Here is a 26,145-nt window from a genome sequence, read left to right as displayed (position 1 = left end):
CATAGACAATTCAGCAATAATCTAAAAGTATTTAAACCATACAAAGTATATATTTTTTTCCTTTGGTACTAAGAATTAAACCTAGGGACATTCTACCTCTGAGCTGCACCCCCAGCCCCCCCCCTTTTTTATTTGAAACAGGGTTCCATTAAGTTGTTGAGTCTAGCTGGAATCTGCAATCTTCACGACTCACTCTCTAAGTACTGGGATTGCAGATGCACACCACGAAGCCCAGCAAATCTATGGCCTTTGGCCCAACAGAATGAAATTCTTGCACATGCTTATCAACTGGAGGCCAAGCACGGGGGCTGCCTTGTCTTGAAAATTTAGCCTTCCAAATATCGAGGTAAAAAACTCTCTCCTTTAAGCTGGGTGTGGTGGTCCACACTTGTAATCCCAGCATTCAGGAGGCTGAGACAGGAGGATTGCTGTTCCTGGACAGCCTCAGCTACTTAGTGAGCCCTCTGCAACTCAGTGAGACCCTGTTTCAAAATAAAGAATAAAAAACAGGACTGGGGTATACCTTCGAGGTAGAATGCCCCTGGGTTCCATCCCCAGTACTACAAAAAACAAACAAACAAACAACAAAAAAACCCTCTCCCTTATTTGGGAGGATATCTGTTATAATAATGTAAAACTAATACAAAACATTGGCATTGCAAGTAGGGCTGCTGCTAATAAGGAATATCTCAAGTTCTGGAAGTGGATTATGGGCAGAGGCTAGAAGAGTTTGGAGGAAGAAGCTGAAAACAGTATAGATGCTGTAAACAGCATTAGGTACAATTCTGGTCTGGGTTCAGAAAGCAGAAACACTAGGGAATTCGTCTCAGATGGAAATGAGAACTGTATTCTGTAATAGGATTGGACAAAAGGCCACTCTTGCAGAAAAAAACTTGACTGCACTGAATCCTGCCTTAATTTTTCTTTCTTTCTTTCTTTCTTTCTTTCTTTCTTTCTTTCTTTCTTTCTTCCTTTGTGTGTGTGTGTGTGTGTGTGTGTGTGTGTGTGTGTGTGGTACTAGGGCATTTGACCTTTGAGCTAAATCCCCAGCCCTATAAATCTTATTCATTCATTCATTTGTTGTGGTACTAGGGATTGAACCCAGGGACATTCTACCTCTGTAGTTGACAGCCCTTTTATTTTTAAATGTGTGTGTGTGTGTGTGTGTGTGTGTGTGTGTGTGTGTGTATGTATATATATGCATTTATTTAGTGGTACTGTGAATTCATCCCAGGAGCATTCTGCCTGAGCTATATCCCCAGCCCTATTTTATTTTTATTTTTTATTTATTAATTAATTTATTTTTTTGGTGGTACTGGGGGTGGAACCCAGAGGTTTTCTACCTCTGGGCTATACTCCCAGACCTATTTTATATTTTATTTGGAAACAGGGTCTCGCTAAGTTGCTGAGAGCCTCATTAAGTAGCTGAGGCTGGCTTCGAACCTGCACGATCCTCCTGTCTCAGCCTCCCAAGTGCAGGGATTACAAGCATGCGCCACCATGCCCGGCTTACTTTTTATTTTGAAATAGGGTCTCACTGAGTAACAGAGGGAGAGCCTCACTATACTACTGAAGCTGTCCTTGAATGTGCCCTCCTCCTGTTTCAGCCTCCAAGCACTAGAATCATAGGCATGCACCTCCACACCCAGCTCCCATTTTACTTTTATTTTGAAACATGGTCTCACTAAATTGTGGAGGGTATTGCTCAATTGCTGAAGCTGGCTACAATCCTGCTCAGCCTCCCAAGTAGTGGGATTTCAAGAATTCAACTGACACCTAGTTTCACTTTTCATTTTGAAACAACGTCTCACTGTGTTGTTGAGGCCTCATACATGTGTTTCTTTTCACACCTCCCAAGCACTGGGAGCACAGGGGTGCTCTACCATGCCTGGCTCATGCCCTAAGATTTTATGCAAGGCCAAAATTAAGAATGAGAGACTAGCCAGGCCTGGTGGTACACACCTGTAATCCCAGTACTTGGAAGATTGAGAGAAAATGATTGCAGGTTCAAAACTAGGCTCAGCAATTTAGCAAGACTTTTGTCAACCTAGTGAGACCCTGTTTCAAAATAAAAAATAAAATAGGGCTGGAGAAGTCACTTGGAGGTAGAATATCCCTACATTCAATCCCTAGTACCAAAAACAAAGAATGAACACTAATTTATTTGGTGACAAACAGTTCTTTTTTTTTTTTTTTTTTTTTTTTGGTGGTACTGGGAATGGGCTTTCTACCTCCTGGCTATACTCCCAGACCTACTTTATATTTTATTTGGAAACAGGGTCTCACTAAGTTGCTGAGAGCCTCACTAAGTAGCTGAGGCTAGCTTCGAACCTGTGCAATACTCCTGTCTCAGCCTCCCAAGCACAGGGATTACAGGTGTGCGCCACCACGCCTGGCTGAGACCTATTTTTTTATTTGGAAACAGGGTCTCTGAAGCCAGTGAGGCTGGCTTCGAACCTTCAAGATCCTCCTGTCTCCGCCTCCCAAGCACGGGGATTACAAGCGTGCGCCACCATGCCCGGTGGTGACAAACATTTCAAAACAAGTTACTCCGGGTTGTGGCATGGGTATTACTGGTGATTTTTACTCAGATTTACAGTAAGACTCACAGCAAAAGGCAGAACATGCAAGCTTTGCTCAAGAATGTCAAACAAGCAATATGGTGGTACATGCCTGTAATCCCAGTACTTGGAAGGCTGAACAGGAGGAGCACAAGTTCAAGGCCAGCCTCAGCAAATTAGGGAGACCATCAGCAACTTAGCAAGACTTTGTTTCCAAATTTAAAAAAAAGAGCTGAGGTGTAGCTCAGAGATAGAATGCTCCTTCTTGTGTTCAATCCCCAGTACCAAAAATTAAAAGAAGAGAAGGCCAAACAACACTGTGTACCAACAGGTGGCCCTGCGTAGTTGGCCTCTTATGTTATTAATGTTGGTTGATATTTTCCATTTTGGAACTTCCCAGGCACATAAAAATAAAACTTTTAGGATAGTATAATCAAAACGACTTTTAGGAAAGATAGAATATAAAACTCTATAAAAACTCCTGTCACCAAGGTACAGGAGCAGTAAAAAAAAAAAAGAATAAGAAATCTTAAGAGCATTAACTTATTTTTAATATCAATAACCATATTAAATAGATAAAATTTACATTTGAAAGTACTGATATCATAAGTCTACGCCTTATGACAGGAAATAGCCTATATACACTCTGCATTATTTATACAATCTCATGTACACATTCTCAGATAATTTCCAGAGAAAACACCAACAATCCACTTGTCAAGACTGTGGACAACAGCTTTTAAAATGAACCAAGACACAGAGCCCAACTTCTCAGCTGCTCATGGTGGGGGTGCATGTAAGACGAGCCTGAGGTACTTGTTAAAGACATTAGCTTTGTTCCATACCAGCCATGAGAGACAGGGCGAGAGATTCCACTGTAAGAATAAGAAGCATAGGTTAAGAAATAGTTTTAAACATTTGAGAATGTCTGATTAAGGTTGTATTAAGTTTAAAACTGAAATGTAAGCCGGGCATGGTGGTGCACCCTTATAATGCCAGTATTTGGGAGGCTGAGACAGGAGGATTGTTGTTTGCGGAAAGCTTCAGCTATTTAGTGAGGGGTCCTTTGCAACTCAGTGAGACCCTGTTTCAAAATAAAGAATAAAAAATAGGGACTGGGGGTGTAGCTCAGAGGTAGAATGCCCCTGGGTTCCATCCCCAGTACCACCAAAAATAAAAAAAAAAAAAGTGAAATGTACTTAAAAGTGTGTTCATTGTATATTCTAGATATTAGTCCTCTATCAGGAGTAGGTGGCAAAAACCTTCTCCTGAACAGAAGCTCTTCAGTTTCATGCAATCCCATGTATTGATTGCCTTTTAGTTTGTTGTGCCTTTGGGGTCTTGTTGAGAAAGTGTTTATCTGTGCCTATGTGTTGCAGTGTTGGACCTATGCCCTCTTCAAGGAGCCTGGATCCAGCTCATTCCATAGTGATCCCTTCCAATCTGTGATGGCATTAATTTGAATAATACCCACCGCGAGCACAGGCAAACACCCAAGTTTCCACTTACACAATCAGAACAAGGTATTTTTACATGTCTGGATGCTCTTTTTATATTTATTTTGTGGTACAGGGGACTGAGCACAGTGGTACATCTGAGCTACACCCCAAGATCTCCCTTTTTTATTTATTTTTTTGTGTGTGGTACTGGGGGTGGAACCCAGAGGCTTTCTAACCCTAGGCTATGCCCCCAGACCTATTTTATACTTTATTTGGAAACAGGGTCTCACTAAGTTGCTGAGATCCTCACTAAAGTAGCTGAGGCTGGGTTTGAACTTGTGCAATCCTCCTGTCGGCTACTACCCCCATCCTATTTAAAAAAAAAAAAAAAAAAAAAAAAGAGGGATCCCGTCAGGCATGGTGGCGCACGCTTGTAATCCCACACTTAGGAGGCTGAGATAGGAGGATCGCGCAGGTTCGAAGACAGCCTCAGCTACTTAGTGAGGCTCTCAGCAACATAGTGAGACCCTGTTTTCAAATAAAATATAAAACAGGTCTGGGAGTATAGCCCGGAGGTAGAAAGCCTCCAAAAAAAAAGAGGGATCTCAAGAGGTTGTTGAGAGTCTTACTAAATTGCTGAGGCTAGCCATGAATCTGTAATCCTGTCTCAGCCTTCTAAATACTGCGATTATAGGCATGCACTACTATGCCCTGCTGGCTCCTCTTAAAAAAGTGCACTATAATCAGAACATGCAGAAATGGATAAGAGAAAGCCGGGCGTGGTGGCGCACGCTTGTAATCCCAGCATTCGGGAGGCTGAGACCTGGAGGATCGCGGTTCGCGGACAGCCTCAGCTACTTAGTGAGGCCCTCTGCAACTCAGTGAGACCCGGTTTCAAAATAAAGAATAAAAAATAGGGCAGGGGGTGTAGCCCGGAGGTCAAATGCCCCTGGGTTCCAGACCCGAAAAAAAAAAAAAAGAAAAAAAAAAGAAATGGATAAGAGATTAACTATAAATACATTCTTTAAAAGAGATGTGTAATTCACAGTTTAACAGCTCTCTCTTCTCCCACTTACCCACCTCACAGATCTGTCTACCTCCTACCCTGTGTTCTGAACTTTTTTCCTTCCTTTTTCTTCTTCTGTACTAGGGATTGAACCCTGGGGTGTTCTACCTCTGAGCTGCATCCCCAGCTCATTTTACTTTTTATCTGAAACAAGGTCTCACTAAGTTGTTGAGGCTGGCCAAAAACATGCAGTCCTCCTTGTGGAAGCCTCGCAAGTACTGGGGTTACAGACCTGTGCCACCAGCCTGGCTGGGAGAAATTTTCAGTCCTAAGCACCCACATTTGACATCCACTCACCACTGTAAATCTGAGGAAATGGTTCAAAGCATAGCGCAACAGCTTAGGGACTTTCCAATTTTGAAAATGGTAAGAAATTCAAATTCTTCATGAGATCAATGATCCCCAGACTTAGCTCATAAGAAAACATAAAAGTAGCAGTATTATAATATGGTGTACTCACAGTGGGGAAAAGATCCTCTACAGACGGCTTTGTTTAAAATGGTTACAAGAAACACATGGCAGTTTTTAAAATCAGACTCCATTTTCTCTATGGATTCCATTCTAGGAGAAAAAGTTTCAATCTATGTAAGTGCATAAGGGCTAACAGGTATACCATAAAATATCTTTGGAGTAATTTCAAATTTACTTTAATTATTTAAAATCCTTTAAAAGTTAAAACACAAAAGATCTTGCCTTACTTTAAGAAAAACATTTTCAAAGTGTTTTAAGGTCATTAGAATATAAAGCCATGCTGTCTGGCTCTCTATCTATCATTTTGCAGTACTGGGTACTGAATCCAGGGACATTCTACCTCCAAGCTATATATATATTATTCTTTTATTTTGAAACAGGGTCTAAGTTGCAGAGAGCCTCATTAAGTAGCTGAAGCTGGCCATGAATCTTTGATCCTCTTATCTCAGCCTCCCAAGTACTAAGTGTGTACCACCACAACTGGCTTAAAACTACATTATACTATTTTTTTATTTGTTTTTATTTATTTATTTACTTTTGCAGGTCTAGGGATGGAACCCAGGGCCATTCGACCTCTGAGCTACAGCCCCTGCCTATTTTTTTATTCTTTATTTTGAAACCAGGTTTCACTGAGTTGCAGAGGGCCTCACTAAGTAGCTGAGGCTGTCCACGAACCATGATCCTCCAGTCTTAGCCTCCCAATGCTGGGATTACAAGCAAGTGCCATCACGCCTGGCTTATTTATTTTTGCGGTACTGGAGATGGAACCCAGGGGCATTCCTTCTCTGAGCTACAACTCCAGCCCTATTTTTTATTCTTTACTTTGAAACAGGCTCTCAGAGTTGCAAAGGGCCTCACCAAGTAGCTGAGGCTGGCCATGAATCGTGATCCTCCTGTCTCAGCCTCCCAAATGGTGGGATTATGGGATTACAAGCATAAACCACCACACCCAGTTTAAAGCTATGCTTTTTAAGGTAGTATTTAGTTCTAGAACTAGTATAGTATGACTAGGGATATTTCCTTTTCCTTCATACAATTCTATATTTTTATAAGTATATATTCTTTGTGAAATAAAGAATGTATTAAGGACATAAAATTCTAAAATTTGGAATTACTGAAAGAATATTTTTTGAAAAGTTTTTTTTCTTTTTTTTTTTTTTCTTTTGCGGGTCTGCGGATGGACCCAGGGGCATTCAACCTCCGAGCTACACTCCCAGCCCTATTTTTTTTTTTAGTCTTTTTATTTTTTGAAACAGGTCTCACTGAGTTGTGGAGGGCCTAAGTAGCTGAGGCTCTCCACAAACCACAATCCTCTGGTCTCAGCCTTCCAAATGCTGGGATTAATGCTGGGATTACCAGCATGCGCCACCATGCTCAGCTGAAAAGAGAATTTTATTTTTATTTATTTATTTATTTTTGGTGGTTCTGGGGTTCCTGGAAAACCTTCTACTTCTGGGCTACACTCCCAGACATATTTTTATACTTTTTTATTTGGAAACAGGGTCTCAAGCTAGTGCACGTGGCTGGCTTCGAACCTGCGTGATCCTCCTGTCTCTGCCTCCCAAGCAGGGGATTACAAGTGTGCACCACCGTGCCTGGCTTGAAAAGAGAATTTTAAAATGAAAAATATCCAATGTGGGATGTGTGTGTGTGTGTGTGTGTGTGTGTGTGTGTGTGTATTCATTCTGTCCTGTATAGAGAGAATGCCACCGCTGCTTTCTGGGTGCCCACTGCACGCACAGCAGGCATCCACTCACAACCAGAGCATAATACTAGGAAGCACATATGAGACATCAAAACATTCTCTTCATAAGTATTTCATAAGTGTATACATTTATTTATTTATTTATTTATTTATTTATTTATTTATTTATTTATTTATTTGGGTGGTACTGGGGTTCCTAGAAACCGTTCTACCTCCGGGCTATACTCCCAGATCTATTTTATACTTTTTTTTATTTTTGGAAACAGGGTCTCTTAGGCCAGCGCGGCTGGCTTCGAATCTGTGCAATCCTCCTGTCTCCGCCTACCAGGGGATGACAAGCTTGCGCCACCACGCCCGGCTGTAAGTGTATACTTTAAAAATAACAATTTCTGCTGGGTGTGGTGGTGCACACTTGTAATCTCAGTACTTGGGAGGATGAGACAGGAGGATCGCAGGTTCGCGGCCAGATTCAGCTACTTAGTGAGGCCCTCCACAACTTAGTGAGACCCTGTTTCAAAATAAAGAATAAAAAAAAATAGGACTGGAGGTGTAACTCGGAGGTAGAAACCCCTGAGTTACATCCCCAGTTCCACACAAAAAAAGAAAAAAAATAATATGATTTTCAAAACACCTCAACACCATTCACTTATTAATGTTTAACACTTATTAAATATCAAACAAGTGGGTGTTAAGCAAATTTTATATTATTTCTACAGCTTTTCACGTTCCTGCTTTAGATCTGAACCAGGCTCAGTTAACTTCCATAAACTACAGAAGCTGATATGCTTCTTAAATCCTCCTCCTTGCTCTTTTCTCACAATGAACTGATGAAAGCAACACAGCTCAAGTTGAACAAAGCATACATAGCAGGGATATTCTCCTTTGTCCAACAGCGACAAACTTTTAGTCTCCTAAAAAAAACTAATTATAAAGCCAGGGGTGGTGGTACATGCTATAATCCCAGTACTTGGGAGGCTGAGACAGGAGGATCGCAGTTCCCAGCCAGTCTCAGATAGTGAGGCCCTCTGCAACTCAGTGAGACCCTGTTTCAAAATAAAGAATAAAGCCTGGCATGGTGGCGCACACTTGTAATTCCCGCACTTGGGAGGCAGAGACGGAGGATCGTGCAGGTTAGAAGCCAGCCTCACTGGCTTAAGAGACAGACCCTGTTTTAAAAAAAAAAAAAAAAACATAAAATAGGTCTGGGAGTGTAGCCCTGATGTAGAAGGGTTTCCAAGAACCCCAGTACCATCAAAATAATATAATAATAAAAATAGGGCTGAGGGTGTAGCTCAGAGGTAGAATGCCCCTGGGCTCCATCCCCAGTAACACACACACACACACACACACACACACACACACACACACACAGAGCCTAAATATATATATTTGTTGTTATTCCCCAGCTTTTTATTTTTTATTTAAATTTTTTTATTCTGAGGTACTGGGAAATGACCCAATGACATTCTACCTCCAAGCTCCACCCCCAGCCATATTTTTTATTCTTTTATTCTTTTTTATTTTTTTATTTTTTTGGTGGTACTGGGGTTCCTGGAAGCCCCTCTACCTCTGGGCTACACTCCCACGGGCTACCTATTTTTTAACTTTTTTATGTGGAAACAGGGTCTCTTAAGACAGCGAGGCAGGCTCCGAACCAGCGCGATCCTCCTGTCTCTGCCTCCCAAGCGGGGATTACAAGCTTGGGCCACCACGCCCGGCTTTATTCTTTTATTTTTAAAACAGGGTCTCACACGGCCAGGCGTGGCGCACGCTTGTAATCCCTATGCTTGGTAGGCTGAGACAGGAGGATCGCGCAGGTTCAAAGCCAGCCATGCTGGCATAAGAGACCCTGTTTCAAAAAATATAAAAAATTGGTCTGGGAGTGTAGCCCGGAGGTAGAAGGGCTTCCAGGAAGCCCAGTACCACAAAAAAAAAAAAAAAACCAGGGTCTCACTTAAGTTGTAGAAAGCCTCACTAAGTAACTAAGGCCAACCTCAAACCTGTGATCCTCCCTTCTCAGCCTCCTAAGTACTGGGATTACAAGCATGCACCACCATGCCCAGCTATTTTGATTTAAATTTTGAAACAGGGTTTCACCAGATGTTGGCCTTGAACTTGCAATACTCCTATGTCAGACTCTGGGACTGGTACTGGGATTATAGGTGTGCATTACCAAGCCTGCCACAGGTTTTATATGTGTGTGTGTGTGTGTGTGTGTGTGTGTGTGTGTGTGTATTTTTTGTTGTTGTTGTTGGTACTGGGGATTGAACGCAGGGGCATTCTACCTCTGAGCTATCCCCCAAACCTATCATATTTGGAACAAGTTAGATTGTGTGTGTGTGGTGGGGGGTGCTGGGGATTGAACCATTCTACCTCCGAGATACACCCTCAGTCCTATTTTTTTTTTTTTATTTTGAAACAGGGTCTCACTAAGTTGCAGATGGCCTCACTAAGTAGTTGAGGCTGGCCACAAACCTGTGATCCTCCTGACTCAGCCTCCCAAGTACTGGGATTACAAGCGTGTGCCACCACGTCCCCGGCTAAAACAAGTTAGATTTTGAATGACACCAACACTAGAATGACATAAACTCTCTTTACTGACATAAACTAAGTACAAGATACTGTCATAAAAAGCCCGGTCAGCTGGGTGTGGAAGCACACACCTGAAATCCCAGTACTTGGGAGGCAGGGAAAGGAGGATTGCAGTTCATGCCCAGCCTCAGATACTTAGTGAGGCCATCTGCAACTCAGTAAGACCCTGTTTCAAAAAAAAGAATAAAAAATAGGGCTGGGGGTGTACCTTGGAGGTAGAATGCCCCTGGGTTCCATCCCCAGTACTGCAAAACAAAAACCTAAAAAGCCCAATCAGCCACACATATACTCTTATTTTAGAAATAAAATATTTAGTGACAATTGTGACTGCATTAATCTTATAAACAAGCAGGGACTTAAATACTTGGTCATATATTCAAGTAACAGCAGAGGATAGTTGGGCTGGGAGTTTAGCTCAGTGACAGAACATGTCTCTGGGCTTATCTCCAGTAAAAACAAACAACTTCCCCTCAAAAAAAAAAATTATAGGGAGGTCTACCGAAGAAGGTGGGCTCCTGAAGAAAGAGTAAAAGAGACCTTGGCAGACAGGACCCAGACCCAAAGCAGGAAAGTCGTGCTAGAGTATGTGTGTAATAGCTCAACCAGAAGAAAAGCGTAACTGAAAGGGCAACCGATTTCAAAGAGTTACATGATGGATCCAAGTGGGTGATGGCTAGGCTGCTAACCAAAGACAGATACTTTGAACTCCAAGTATCAAATCATGGGACTTAACTTGGTTTTCAAAAGAAGCATGTACATGTTTGCTGTCCTTAATTCTTTGCTTGTGCCTTGCTTTACCAAGAGGGAGGGGATGGAGGTGGGGTGGGGAGAGAAAGAGGGAGGGTACTAGGGACTGAACGTAGGAGCTCTCTACCTCTGAGCTACACCCCCAGTCCCATTTTATTTTTTATTTTAAAACAAGGTCTTGCTAAGTTGCTGAGGCTATCCTGAAACCTGCAATCCTCTAGTCTCAGCCTCCCAAATACTGGGATTATAGACATGTGCCACAATGCCTGGCTGTTTTCTTGGGGGGGGTTAGGAGATTGAATCTAGGACCTCCTCATGCTAGGCTAATGTTCTACCAACAAGCTATACTCCCATTTTTCAAATTCTTTCTTTTTTTTTTGCGTGTCTGGAGATGGAACCCAGGGGCACTTGACCTCCAAGCTACAACCCCTGGCCTATTTTTTTTTCTTTATTTTGAAACAGGGTCTCACTAAGTTGCGAAGGGCCTCACTACATAGCTAAATTTGTCTGTGAACCCTCAGCCTCCTGAATGCTGAGATTACAAGAATGCTGAGATTAAAATCTTATGCCTGAGCCGGGCGTGGTGGCGCACGCTTGTAATCCCAGCATTGGGAGGCTGAGACCGGAGGTTTGCAGTTCGCAGACAGCCTCAGCTACTTAGGCCCTCCCACAACTTAGTGAGACCGTTTCAAAATAAAGAATAAGCCGGGCGTGGTGGCGAACGCTTGTAATCCCCGCGCTTGGGAGGCAGAGACAGGAGGATCGCGCAGGTTCGAAGCCAGCCATGCGTGCTGACTTAGGAGACCCTGTTTCCAAAAAAAAAAAATGTAAAAATAGGTCTGGGAGTGTAGCTCGGAGGTAGAAGGGCTTCTAGGAACCCCAGTACCACCAAAAATAAATAAATAACAATAAAGAATAAAAAAATTGGGCAGGGGATATAGCTCGGTGGTCAAATGCCTTTGGGTACCATCCCCAGACCCGCAAAAAAAAAAAAAAAAAAAAAAAAAAAAAAAAAATCATGTTGCCACCACCACGCCCAGCTCAAATTCAATTTTAAATTCTTCTTAATAGCCAAGAGTGGTGACACACTGCTTGTAATCCCAGCGCTTGGGAGGCTGTGACAGGAAGATCGCACAGGTTCGAAGCCAGCCTCAGCTACTTACGGAGGCTCTCAGCAACTTAGTGAGACCCTGTTTCCGAATAAAGTATAAAAAAAAAAATAGGTCTGGGAGTATAGCCCAGAGGTAGAAAAGCCCCTGGGTTCCACCCTCAGTGTCACAGTAAATAAATAAATTCTTAATTATATTGTTGCCAAAATAAAAAAGATTCCCAAAATTAAGCCAATTAAAAGGAAAGCTGAAGCCGGGTGTGGTGGCACAGCTTGTAATTCCAGCATTTGGGAGTCAGACTAGAGGATCGCAGTTCACATACAACCTCAGCTACTTAGTAAGGCCCTCTTCAACTCAGTGAGACTCTGTTTCAAAATAAAAAAAAAGCAAATCATAGGGCTGGGTTGTAGCTTGGAGGAAGAGTGCCCCTGGGCTCCATCCCCAGACCTGCAAAGGAAAAAAGGAAAGCTGAAGCTGGGCGCGGCACTTGCAGTGACCCCGCCAACCTCACAAGACTGAAGCGCGAGGCTCGCGAGGCAAAGCCAGACTAGGCAAGTAGCAAAACTCTGCCTCAAATCAAAAATATAAGAGGTGTGGAGCTATAGTTCAGTGGTAGAACATTCCTGGGTACAATCCCAAGTGAGTGAGTGAGTGAGTGAGTGAGTGAGTGAGTGGGTGAGAGGAAGCTTAAATGGTCAAGATGCATACTCACCGCCAAGTCCCCAGGCCTGCCTGCCAACCTTCTGCAAACATGAGAGCCAAGTTCAACACCTTCATGATGGCTTCTTTCACAAAGCTGACCTGGAGACCAGTCATGGACAGAACGTGATTTGTAACTATGTTTGGACCCAGCTAACTTTCACCAAATTTAACTAAGTCACAGAACATGCTCCTTGGTGCAGTGGCTGCCTTCTATGTGTGAGGAAGGGTGATGAACCAAGTCAGTTTGGAGTGGGTCCTGCATTAACTGCACCATACACACTATACCAGCAGTACAATTGACCCAAGAGGGGAGTTACCACCCAAGGACCGCCATTCAGAGTCAGCAGTGGGACTGGGATGAATAGTTCCCGGGACTGTGCTACTACTATTAAATTCTACATACTCCAATAAAGCAGAACACACTCCTACTCCAGCTGCAGACCTAATTTCCAGATAACCACGAGTATAAGGCACAAAGCACCTCATTTGACCTGGTCCTCCCCAAGAGAAGACTCTGCAGGACAGATGCTTAATAATCACAAAATCCCAAAGCAGACAGACATACACTTCCCAGCTCCTCGCCTCTCAGGTATGTGTGTCATCCTGTCACAGATACCTTTTCTCTCAGCAAACATCGATCATGGATGGTAGACAAATACCGATAGTGAATTTTAATCAATTGATCTAAATCCTTGGCTTCCTCAACTTGATGCTGAAACTCCAGCCCTGTACTATGAAGAATCTTGAAAGAGAAAGATAAAAAGCTTAATCAGTATACATCTTTTTTGAGGGCTTGTGTGCTGCACACAAACACAAAATTTCTGCCAGCCTCTTTTTTTCTTGGTGGTACTGTGGATAGAAGCCAGGGGCAGTCTACTTCTGAACTATATCCGCAGGCCCATTTAATTTTTTATTTCAAAAAAGGTATTGCTAAGTTGCTGAGGCTGACCTCAAACCTGTGATTCCTGTCTCAGCCTTCCAAGTACTGGGATTACAAGTGTACACCACCATGCCCAGCTAATCACACCCTTCTTAAAGGCTGACCAGATACTTTGTTGTTCTGATCCTGAAAAGGAAAGTACCTGGGACAGCCACTTGTACACTGAATGGATGCTTATGTTAGACTAAGGGACTTACTGGCTAGAAGGGGCAAACCATCAAACCATATAGAAAATACATTGGTCTAAAAACTATCAGAGACTTGTAAATTTAAGAATCTTTTTATAATACAAATAATTTCAATGAATGCATGTTTTAGCATTGGTCTTTCTCTAAAAGGAACAAAAATGTACTTCAGATAGCAAGCAAAAAGCCGGGCGTGGTGGCGCATGCTTGTAATCCTAGTATTCGGGAGGCTGAAACTGGAGAATCGTGGTTTGCAGACAGCCTCAGCGACTTAGTGAGGCCCTCTGCAACTCAGTGAGACCCTGTTTCAAAATAAAGAATAAAAATTAGGGCAGGGGATGTAGCTCAGAGGTCAAATGCCCCTGGGTTCCATCCCCAAACCCGCAAAAAAAAAAAAAAAAAGCAAGCAAAAAGCAAAAGTTAAAACTTAAGTTCCTAATAAAGTTCTACTTTTTTGGTTCTGTGGATTTAACCCAGGGACAGTCTACCTTCAAGCTAAACCCCCAGGCAATTTTTTTTTTTTTTTTTTTTGATTATTGGGGATAGGACCCAGGGGCATTCTACCTCCAAGCAACACACCCCAGCCCTATTTTTTTATACTTTATTTTGAAACACTGAGTTCCAAAGAGCCTCACTAAGTAGCTGAGGCTGTCCACAAACCACAATCCTCCTGTCTCAGCCTCCCAAATGCTGTAATTACAGGCGTGTGCCACCATGCCCAGCTCCATTTTACTTTTTATTTTGAAACAGTGGCCCACTAAGTTGCTGAGCCTGGTCTTGAACTTGTGATCCTCCTGTCTTAGCCTCCCAAGTACTGGGATTACAGGTGTGGGCCACAACAGCTCTAAGTTTCACTTTTAATAATCAAGCACTTAACTGTGAGTGCCAGAACTGCAGTGAGGGGAGCACAGAGCACCTTGGCCAAATCCTTCATATCTGAAGCACAGGCCTCACAGGAACATTTCATCCTAACAAGACTTATACACCGGGATGGGTAAAAATGAAGGGGATAAAAAAATGATGGGTAAAAAAAAAAGTGGGCTGGGGATGTTGCTCCGTGGTAGGGCATTTGCTTAGCATGTATGAGGCCTCAGATTCAATCTCCAGCACCACAAACTCCCAAACCCAAAACAAACATTAAAAAAAATGAATTTTTTTTAAATAAATTTATTTTTTTTTTTTTTGGTGCTAGGGGTGGAACCCAGGGGCATTCTGTGAGCTACACCCCCAGCCCTATTTTATTCCTTATTTTAAAACAGAGTCTTAGCTGTGCTTGGTGGTGCATGCTTATAATCCCAGCATTCAGGAGGTGGAGACCAGAGGATTGCGGTTCGCGGACAGCCTCAGCTACTTAGTGAGACCCTCCACAACTCAGTGAGACCTGTTTCAAAATAAAGAATAAAAAAATGGGGCAGGGGGTGTAGCTCGGAGGTCAAATGCCTCTGGGTTCCATCCTCAGACACGCAAAATAAAAACATAAAATAAAAAATAAAATAAAAAAACCAAAATAATATATGGGGAGAGCCAGGCATGGTGCGCATGCTTGTAATCTTAGTACTTGGGAGGCTGAGACAGGAGGATCGTAGGTTCGAAGCCAGCCTTAGCAGCTTAGTGAGGCTCTCAGCAACTTAGTGAGACCCTGTTTCCAAATAAAATATAAAGTAGGTCTGGAGGTGTAGCATGGAGGTAGAAGGCCCCTGGGGTCCATTCCCAGTAACCCCCACACACACAAAATAATAAGGGGTAACTTACAGGTAGAATACTGAGGATATGGCTTAGAGATTCAATCCCAAGTAGCAAAGAAAGAAAGAAAAAAGGGTATAAAATATGGCTGCACCTTCCTCCTTACACACCACCCTTTCCTGGGAATTCGCGTTGTTACTAAGTATTGAAGCCATTTCCAAGGGCAGCTGTCAACAAATGATGAGCGTCAGTAGACTTGCAGTCATTTCTGAAGGCAATTCCAAAAACCAAAACATCTCTAGTTGAGCCTGTCTCAAGGGTTAGAGCAGAGTGGACCAATCTGACAGACACACGATAGGTTATTTAGAAAACATCAGCCCCTGACACACTGTTGTATTACTCTCTGGTCAACTTTTTTTGTATGTCCCACTTTCATAATCTACCAATATTTTGTGACTCTCTCTTTTGTATTTATAAATACATTACAAGTCATTCTTATAAACTATATAAGGTGACAAAACTGTGACAGATGGGCAGACACGAACCCTGGTCATGATGTAGTTGTGTAAACTATTTACAAAGTGCATCAGCTTCACTCTCAGGAGGAACATACGATGGATCTGCTGCCCCCCTGGCTCCTTTGGTGGCCCAGACAGAGTGGGTCCCTCCTGTCCACACAGGAGGCTGTCTTTACGATGATGTTTTTCAGTGGAATCAGCCAGTTCTGCAAAAAATGGAAAGACAAAATGGAAAGCAAGCCCCACTGTACCAGAGCATAAGGGGGGAATTTTTTTTTTTTTTTTTTTGCAGTACTGGGGATGGAACCCAAGGGCATTCTACCTCCGAGCTACACCCCCAGCCCTATTTTTTATTCTTTATTTTGAAACAGGGTCTCTGTGAATTGCAAAGGACCTCACTAAGTAGCTGAGGCTGTCCTTGAACCGTGATCCTCCTGTCTCAGCCTCCCAAATGCTGAGATTACAAGTGTGCGCCCCCAGCCCGGCTCTGAGGGGGGCGGTTCTGAAGATGCGCAGCAGGGCTGGGAGCACCACGGCAGGGACTCAACTTCAGTGCCGGTGGATGATGAGATGCCACAAGTCCCCCTGTCTTGTCATTAAACATTCGCATTAACGCAACAAGAATATTTAATTGGGTTTAGTTCCTAATAAGTTACTGTATTTCAGATCAGCTCTATGTATAGCATCCTGACATTACATTTGGATATTGGAGGTCCATAAGACTATTGGTGTAGCCGGGCGTGGTGGTGCACACTTATAATCCCCACGCTTGGGAGGCTGAGACAGGAGGATCATGCAGGTTTGAAGCCAGCCAGCCTCAGCTGGCTTAAGAAACCCTGTTTCCAAATAAAAATAAAAATAAAAATAAAAATAAAAATAAAAATAAAAATAAAAAATAGGTCTGGTGGTGTAGCCCGGAGGTAGAAGGCCTCTGGGTTCCATCCCCAGTATCACCAAACAAACAAACAAAAAAAACTATTGCTGTAAATACACAAGTTTGGCATTTGTTTACACATATAAAGTGATCTAAAACCACTGACTTGCCGGGTGTGGTGGCACATGCTTGTAATCCCCGCACTTGGGAGGCTGAGACAGGAGGATTGCACAGGTTTGAAGCGACCTTCAGCTACTTAGTGAGGCTCTCAGTAACTTTGTGAGACCCTGTTTCCAAATAAAATATCAAAAAATAGGTCTGGGAGTATAGCCCGGAGGTAGTAAACCTCTGGCTTCCACCCCCAGTAACACACACACACACACACACACACACACACACACACACACACACATAAATAAATAAATAAATAAAACCAATGACTTCCATTTTCTTTTGGGTACTGGGGATGGAACCCAGGAGCATTCTATCTCCAAGCTACACCCCCAGACCTATTCTATTTTCTTATTTTGAAACAAGGTCTCGCTAAGTTGTTGATGCTAGACAAGAACATGTGATCCTCCTGTCTCAGCCGCTCAAGTACTGGGATTACAAGCATGCACCACACCTGGCTTGACCTCTTTTTTCAGTTCTAAAATTAAATTACAATTTTTCTGTTGAAAACAAATCTTACCACCAAATAGTAAAACATCCAGACTATATTTTGCCCATTTTATTTGCAATAGGAGAAGGAACACCTGATTATAAATTTTTTGGCATTCCAAACTTATAACAATGTCCACAGGCCATGGAACCTAAAAAAAACAAAAAACAAAAATTAGAACACAAAACTCGCAAGTGTCAGTTTGGACAGCAAACAACGTTCACAAAAGAACTGACATTTCTTACCTTGTAGCTCAGAGTCAGACCGTCTAAGATATGAACAGGAAGTTTCTTCTTAGCTGGGTCAACATTTTCAAAAGATATAGATAGACTAAATAAAGAAAGTTCAGGCTTAGTCTGTGACAATATTAAGTGCACATAAGTACTCTTTAAAAACAATGCCTATAATTGCCCAATTAAAAATGGACAACCGAACAAAATCGACACTTCACAAAATAGGAAATACAAATGGCCAATAAATATATGAAAAATGGCCGGGCGTGGTGGTGCATGCTTGTAATCCCAGCACTTGGGAGGCTGAAACAGGAGGATCATGGTTTGAGGACAGCCTCAGTTACTTAGTGAGGCTCTCAGCAACTCAGTGAGACCCTGTTTCAAAATAAAGAATAAAAGACAGGGCTGGGGTAGAGCTCGGAGGTAGAATGTCCCTGAGTTCCATCCCCAGTACCGTAAAAAAAAAAATTATGAAAAATGCCCAACCCCCCTGTCTCAGCCTCCCAAGTACTAGTATTACAGGTATGTGTCACCACACACCATCTCCCTTCTTTTTTCTTTCTCTCTTTTCCTCTCCCTCCCGCCCCTTCCTTCCTTCCTTCCATTTTTCATTCAAGGCAGGGTCTAAGTTCTCAGACTCCAGGATTCCAATGATCCTCCTGCCTCAGCCTATGAAGTACCTGGTACCGCCTACCAAGTACCTGGGAGTGCAAGCTATCAGGCCCTGCTATTTTCTAAGTAGCAAAATGATTAGCAAATCTCAGAGGGTTAAGGTATTAAATAAGATAATACATGTAAAGGAATGGAACACTTTTTGGCACGTGGCTCCCTTTACTTAATATAAAAGGCACCTCCCATATCTTTTTTTTTTGGTGGTGCTGGGGTTCCTGAAAGCCCTTCTACCTCTGAGCTACACTCCCAGACCTATTTTTATATTTTTACTTGGAAACAGGGTCTTTTAAGCCAGCGTGGCTGGCTTTGAGCCTGCGCAATCCTCCTGTCTCTGCCTCCCAAGCGCAGGGATTACAAGCATGCACCACCACACCTGACACTTCCCATATCTTACCGTGAACTGTCTTCAGGATAGCGCTGCCCTACTGCTTCTTGGAGCTGGACGTTAAGAAATGACACGTTCTGCCAGGTTTCCTTTTCTCTTATTTTATCAAAAATTGATGTGTAGAAGTCATACATGGTATCTCCACCTTCCATTAAGAAAAAATTTCTCATAGCCTGCAAGTACTCTACCAATCTGATTGGAGAGAAAATAAGTGACAAAGATCTTTTATTCTTCACTCTCCTAAGGTAGGATTCTAGATCAATACCAGCTTTGGTACATTGCTCTCTTTAGTAAAACAGGTTGGACTGTGGATGTAGCTTGGCCGAAAAGTGACATAACAAGGCCCTGGGTTCAATCTCAAGCACCATATACACACAATAAAAGATTTACATTAGCCAGGTGTGGTGCCGCAGGCTTGCAATCCCAGCACTTGGGAGGCTGAGACAGGAGGATCGCACAGGTTCAAGGCCAGCCTCAGATACTTAGTGATTGTCTCAACAACTTAGTGAAACCCTGTTTCCAAATAAAGTATAAAATAGGTCTGGGAGTATAGTCTGGAGGTAGAAAAGCCCCTGGGTTCCAACCCTAGTACCACACACACAAAAAAAATTACATTCTACATTTACTAAAATTAAATATATTAAAGCATCTTAAGAGACTTTTTTTTATTGTATGTGTGTGGTACTAGGGATGGAACCCAGGGGCTTTCTACCTCTGGGCTAAACTCTCAGACCTATTTTTTAAATTTTATTTGGAGCCAGGCATGGTGGCGCATGCTTGTAATCCCCGCGCTTGGGAGGCTAAGACAGGAGGATCACACGGGTTCGAAGTCAGCCTCAGCTGCTTAGTGAGGCTCTCAGCAACTTAGTGAGACTCTGTTTCCAAATAAAATATAAAAAAGGTCTGGGAGTATAGCCCAGAGGTAGAAAGCCTCTGGGTTCCACCCCCAGTACCACACACCAAAAAAAAAAAAAAAAAAAAAAAAAATTTATTTGGAAACAGGGTCTAATTTGTTGACAGCCTCACTAAGTAGCTGAGGCTGGCTTCAAACCTGCTCGATCCTCCTGTCTCAGCCTCCCAAGTACTGGGATTACAAACGTGCACCACCACACCCAGCTTAGAGACTCTTTTTAATAATAAAAATAGTAGATGTTTTCCTTTAATACAACAGAAAGAAGTAGCTTTCTATAAAATTACAAAAAATGGGCAAAGTCACAAAAATGAAACAATCCAAATTCCATCTTCCACAGTGAATTTCTCCTATAAATATTTGGGAGATTTTGGTCTAGTCTTTTCTTCTCTATATTAAAAAAATGTAATTTTTATCATATTATATATCCTGCTTTTTAAGGTGTAAGGACAGTTTGCATAATTTAAACGCTATAATAACCTAATTTCTAAAAATTTTTTGTTGGCACTGGGGATTGAACCCAGGGGCATTCTACTTCCAAGATACATACACAGCCCTATTTTATTTTTTATTTTTTGTGGTTCTAGGAATAGAACCCAGGGGCATTCTATCTCCGAGCCACACCCCAGCCCTATTTTTTTATTCTTTATTTTGAAACAGGGTCTCACTGAGTTGCAAAGGGCATCACTAAGCAGCTAAGGCTGTCCATGAACCGTGATCCTCCTATCTCAGCCTCCCGAATGCTGGGATTACAAGCATGTACCACCATGCCCAGTTTTTATTTTCATTTTGAAACAGGGGCTTACTAGGTTGATGAGAGTCTCGCCACATTGCTGAGTCTGTCCTCGAACCTGTGATCCTCCTATTTTAGTCTCCCAAGTATGGGGATTACAGGCATATACCATCAAGCTTGGCTAGGTATACCACATTTTAAACAACTAGTCATTTATTACCAAGCAATTTCATGGTTTTCATTCTGACAGCAAATTTTTTGGCACAGCCCTGCACTGCCAAGAAAGAAAAAAGAAAAAGAAAAAAGAAAAAATCAATTTACTCCTTTTTACCTGTAATCTTTTTTTAGGGTTTGCATGAGATTTCCACAGCAATCTTGATACTGCTTATCAATGTGAGGATAGAGGCAAGACCTCAAAGTTAACTCAAAAGTCTGGCATGTCACAGATTCTGATGATCTATCCACACAAATATCTCCACCAGCAAATTTCTCATGAAAGTCACTCTGCTCCAAGTACAACCTTCAAGATAAAAACATGAGCCTTCTTTTTATGAGCTGCTGTCAACAGAATTCTCTTAAAACCCTGGGGTCTCATTTTTACCTTTAGTCTTAAGAGTAGCAGTAATTAGGGAGAGATAGAAAACTTTTCTCCCTGCCTGAGGCAACTTTTCAGAGTTTCTGTGATCTTTAGAATAAGGTACAAGAGTTGTACAGCATCATGGCTTATTTTATTGGGATAAGTGCCTACTAGGATTCTAAGTCCAAGACACCTTAGTCACTGGAGATCCTGACTTGGTGTGTATCCAATGCTTGCCCAAACTTTCAGAAGCATATTCTGGGTCTGGGTGAGCCATAGCACTCCTGGGGGCCTAAGACAAGCTGGCAGGGCCAAATCTGTAAACTTTTGTAAAGCCATTAGCAGGCCAAATTATACATCTGAAGTAGATGAACAAAATATCTTGCAGTAAGCTCATTATAAAGGACAGGCTACAAGAGATTTTATTTTCAAGGCTGGGAAGCCTTGCATGACAGAAATAAACAGTAGGTAACTACTGCACAGAGATGTTACCTCTTTACTTTATGTGTGTGTAGGGAGGTTACTGGGGTAGAACCCAGGAGCCCTCTATCTCTGGGCTACACTCCCAGGGTTATTTTATATTTTGATTGGAAACAGGGTCTCACTAAGTTGCTGAGAGCCTAAGTAGCTGAGGCTGGCTTCGGACCCACGCAATCCTCCTGTCTCAGCCTCCCAAGTACTGGAATTACAAGCGTAATCCACCATGCCCGGCTTTGCCGCTTTAGTTACTGAAAACCGGGCAAGCATGCCTCGCCTTGCAAAGTTGATGGCCAGTAGAGGATCGTGAATGTCATCCAGCTCGAGATGCCTCTCGGCAATGGACTTCATCTTCATTAGGTTCTCTTTGGCTGCCTGCTGCTCAGTAAGGACCCGTAAAGTAGAATCTTCTCCACGCCGCAGACGCGACTGTACAGATTCCAAAAAGAGGGTGTACAAGCTTTTTCTGTCTGCATCTAAAACATAATATGTAAGGTGAATTATGTTCTCATAAGTAGTGTTAACAAATATTGAATAATTTCATCTTAAAAGAGCCTGGTATTTTTTCTTTGGTATATGAAAATCTATCCTATTTCTTTTACCTTTAGATACAGCAAAAAAAATAAATAAACATTTAATATCCTCTATTAAATAACTGCAAAGTACATGGTTAAATATGACAATTTAAAACCTAGCATGGTGGTGCATGCCTATAATCCCAAGCTGAGTCAGGAGGATCACAGGTTTGTGGTCAGCCTCAAAAACCTAGTGAAACTGTTTCTAAAAATAATAATAATAATAATAATAATAATAATAATAATAACAACAAAGATAATCACCATTTAATTCTATATACTGTAATATCTAAAGGAGGACACTTGAAAGTTGCCTTACTACCATATCATATTACACTGTAGAACTGATAGAAATCAAATTTCACTGAAAAAAAAAAAAATACTGCCAACACTAGCCCTAGGAAGCTCATTACAATTTACTATTCGAATTAAAAGAAAATATTCGCCGGGCGTTGTGGCGCACACTTGTAATCCCCGCATTTGGGAGGCAGAGACAGGAGGATCGCGCAGGTTGGATGCCAGAAGTGCTGGCTTAAGAGATCCTGCTTCCAAATAAAAAAATATAAAATAGGTCTGGGAGTGTAGCCCGGAAGTAGAAGGGCTTCCAGGAACCCCAGTACCACCAAAAATAAATAAATAAATATAAAATTTTTAAAAAAGGACATATTCTATAAAGTAAATATATTCCTTAAAGTAGATATAATAATGAAATAATACAATACTGACATGATTTATAAGTGAAAAAAGGTCGCTCCTGTGTCTTTTAAGCCTTTTTAGTCAACTGATAAAAACTTAAATAGATTACTTAAGCTGGGCCTCGTGGCACACGCTTGTAATCCCAGCATTTGGGAGGCTGAAACAGGAAGACTGCTGTTCACGGACAGCCTCAACTACTTACTGAGGCGCTTTGCAACTCAGGGAGACCCTGTTTCAAAATAAAGAATTAAAGGCTGGGCGTGGTGGCACACGCTTGTAATCCCAGCGCTTGGGAGGCTGAGACAGGAGGATAGCACAGGTTCGAAGCCAGCCTCAGCTACTTAGTGAAGCTCTCAGCAACTTAGTGAGACCCTGTTTCCAAATAAAATATAAAATAGGTCTGGGAGGATAGCCTGGAGGTATAAAACCCCTGGGTTCCACCGCCAGAACCACAAAAAAAAAAAAAAAAAAATTTAAATAAAGAATAAAAAACAGGCTGGGGTGTTGCTCAGAGGTAGAATGCCCGCATAGTTCCATCTCCAGTACTGAAAAAAAAAAATACATGACTTAAATTTCATCAAAAAGACCAAAAATTAAGCCGGGTATGGTGGTGCACACCTGTAATCCCAGCATTTGGGAGACTGAGACAGGAGGGTTATGGTTTGAGGAGAGCTTCAGCTACTACTTAGTGAGGCCCTTTGAACTCAGTGAGACCAAGTTTCAAAATATAAAAAGAACAATTCAAAATTTTTTTAGTATTGGGGATCGAACCCAGGAGCATTCTACCTCTGAGGCATACCCTAGCCCTGTTTTATTTTTCTGTGGTGCTGGGAATGAAACCCAGGGGCATTTTGCCTCCAAGCTATACCTCCAGCCCTATTTCTTATTCTTTATTTTGAAACAGGGTCTCACTGAGTTGCAAAGGGCCTCACTAAGCAGCTGAGGCTGCCCTCCAATCCAGATCCTCCTGTCTAAGCCTTCCAAATGCTGGGATTACAAGTATGCACTACCACACCCGGCTGTTTTATTAATTTTGAAACAGGGTCTCATTAATTGCTGAGGGTGGCCTCAAACATGCAATCCTTCAGTCTAAACCTCCCAAGTCAAAGCTTTTTTTTTGGGGTGGCACTGGAGTGGAACCCTGAGGCTGTGTATCTCCAGGCTGTACTCTCAGACCTATTTTCTATTTTATTTGGAAACAGGGTCTCACTAAGTTGCTGAGAGCCTCACTCAGTAGCTGAGGCTGGCTTCGAACCTGCGCGATCCTCCTGTCTCAGCCTCCCAAGCGCGGTGAATACAAGCGTGCCCACCACGCCCGGCTTCAAAGCATTTTTAAAGGATGAGTCCTAAGGAACTGAGAGAGGAAAACCAATGTGCCTTTCCAAACACAGCACTACGTATTTCCAATGAAAAGCCCACTTTTTCAATCAAAAGCAGCATGATTATTCAGTCAGTCATGGTGGCAATTTCCATTAAAGTAAAAGGCCTTGCCAACTCCCCCACTAACAGCATCTCGGGCTGGCGGGAGAGCGTAACAGGCCCGCCGCAGCGGGAGGCTCGCTGGGGTGGCTACCTCTGGCTGCGGCTTGGCCGGCAGTGCTCTCCCCACACCGCAGGTTCTTCAGCAGCTGCATCGACTTGCCGGCCATGATGATCTGCTTCAGCACCGGCTTGAGGAAGGACACCATGGTGTGCTGCCTGCTGGAGGGGCCCTGCTCGCTGCCAGAGCTGGCGCTGGCACTGTCACTCATTTTTTCTTCATTTTCTGTCTTTTCTGACACACTGTATAATGTGTAAGTTGCATACCAGAAGTCTCTGTGATTTACTGGAACATTTTTGTTCCTATGGAGAGTCAAAAGAATTTTAAACTTTAACTCACTCATTCACCTTAGAAGAACAGTCAGAATTCCATTTTGACAAAAGTCTTCACGTGAGCTTGATGACATAGGGCTGTACGATCACTCTCCATGAAAAAGTTTGATTAGCCTGATCAACAGTGTTTGATGAGCAGTGTGCTTTTGATGGGTAATGTGTCCTAGAGTATCACAGCACTGTTGCAAACAAGTATCATGAGACGGACAAATCTTACGTTGAGTATAAATGACCAACTGGGAGACAGTGACCCACTCATCTCCTAGCTAATCCAGCCGTCATTACACAGGAAAACCCTATTAAAGACAGCCTGGAGGCCAGCTAGAGTAGAGCAAGCACACGACTGCAACGCACTCCGCTCAGTCCAGCCACCTGCAGGGACTTTGATGGTCGGGCACCAAGGCCCCTGGCCTTAAGGAACGACACAAGCCCCTCCAGCTTGCCTTTCAGACTAGGAGCTCCAGAGACCTGAGAGCTGCTCGCCTGGAGCAGGCCCAACGAGGATGGCGAGGCCACAGTCAATGGCCTGAGCCCTCCTCATCACAGACTAGACTTTTGATTTGGACTCTCAACTGACAGCGGACAAACTGTATTAATGGAATATGCTTTGACTGCCTGTTTGACCAAAGTCTGCCAGGGATAGACTTGAATATTGTGTGATCACTTTTACTTTATGAGCAAGAAAGCTTTCACTGTGGCAAGACACAAATTGTGCATGTTCTTTAATACATACAGCACTCGTGGCAAGGACCTAGCAACAGACCTGACTCAGCTGAAGGACGGCCAGGCCCCTACATAAGCTCTATGGATTTAAAGTCTCCTTTCCTAAGAAGTTTGATGGAGAGTTACCAACAGAAATCACACATCTTAAACAGGCTGTGTAACTGAAAACAGTGAAGAGTCTACTGCAATTTATATGATTTTGTGCAGAAAAATCAATTAACTGAAGGGAAATCATCATAAATGGATTAATATTCTCTGTAATTGTTTTATTAAATATTATGCTAAGAGGGTAAAAAATTGAACCCAGGGTCATTTTACCTCCAAGCTACACCCCAACCCTTTTCTATTTTTAGTTTGAAACAGGGTCTTTCTAGGCTGATGAGAATCTCACTACTTACTGAGGCTGTTCTCAAACCTGTGATCCTCCTGTTGCAGCCTCCCAAGTACTGGGATTACAGGTGTGCACCATCATACCTTCCATAATAATTTATAATCTTATTTTCTGTGGTACTAGCATTGAACCCAGCAATGTTCGTCTGAGGTACACTTCCAGATCTATTTCATTGCTGTTTTGAAATAGGGGCTCACAAAGTTACCGTGTCCTATCCTCGAGCTTGTAACCTTCCTGTCTCGGGCTTCCAAGTGCTGGGATTACAGGTGTGCACCACAGCACCCAGCTGACTGGTAATTTATAATGGAAATAACTGAAACCATTTGACATCATCTAAATGTATTTAATGGGAAGCAATGTGTACCTAAAATCATTCAAAAATATAATTTGCCATGAAAAGCTGTGAACTGACATAAAACTTGAAAAAGATATTTTTTAAATTTTTGTACTTTACTGGTGCGTCATAATTACATTCAGCAGCCATTTTTTTCCTTGGCTGTCACCTGACACTAAGATCATGGACAGAGCCACCAAAGCTCCGAGGGCAGCACGTCTGTCGCTCACACTGGCTCTCCACCATGTGGAACTAAAGCAAGCATGTAGTTCTGACGAGGGGTCAAGCAAGCGAGGGCAGCACCAGCATCCCGT

The 26,145-nt window shown here is 42.5% G+C and overlaps 1 protein-coding gene across 2 annotated transcripts in view; it reads right to left on the bottom strand.

Annotated features, from left to right (window-relative positions):
- Nucleotides 1–3,389: 3,389 nt before the first annotated feature.
- Nucleotides 3,390–26,145, bottom strand: part of TUBGCP5 (tubulin gamma complex component 5) — a gene marked incomplete at both ends in the record, with an annotated part of 50,262 nt that continues 27,506 nt past the window's right edge. For both annotated transcript variants that reach the window (XM_080690410.1, XM_080690411.1), the window contains 11 exons: nucleotides 3,390–3,436; nucleotides 5,527–5,627; nucleotides 12,403–12,491; nucleotides 13,009–13,134; nucleotides 15,746–15,924; nucleotides 17,284–17,404; nucleotides 17,499–17,583; nucleotides 18,553–18,735; nucleotides 20,518–20,706; nucleotides 21,518–21,716; nucleotides 24,085–24,353. In XM_080690410.1, the coding sequence (XP_080546536.1) occupies nucleotides 3,390–3,436; nucleotides 5,527–5,627; nucleotides 12,403–12,491; nucleotides 13,009–13,134; nucleotides 15,746–15,924; nucleotides 17,284–17,404; nucleotides 17,499–17,583; nucleotides 18,553–18,735; nucleotides 20,518–20,706; nucleotides 21,518–21,716; nucleotides 24,085–24,353 (1,588 nt within the window). The remainder of the gene's footprint in view (nucleotides 3,437–5,526; nucleotides 5,628–12,402; nucleotides 12,492–13,008; nucleotides 13,135–15,745; nucleotides 15,925–17,283; nucleotides 17,405–17,498; nucleotides 17,584–18,552; nucleotides 18,736–20,517; nucleotides 20,707–21,517; nucleotides 21,717–24,084; nucleotides 24,354–26,145) is intronic.

The sequence above is a fragment of the Muscardinus avellanarius genome, assembly GCF_963383645.1.
Source record: "Muscardinus avellanarius genome assembly, chromosome: 3".
NCBI lineage: Eukaryota > Metazoa > Chordata > Mammalia > Rodentia > Gliridae > Muscardinus > Muscardinus avellanarius.
This window is presented reverse-complemented; position numbering and strand designations above follow the sequence as displayed.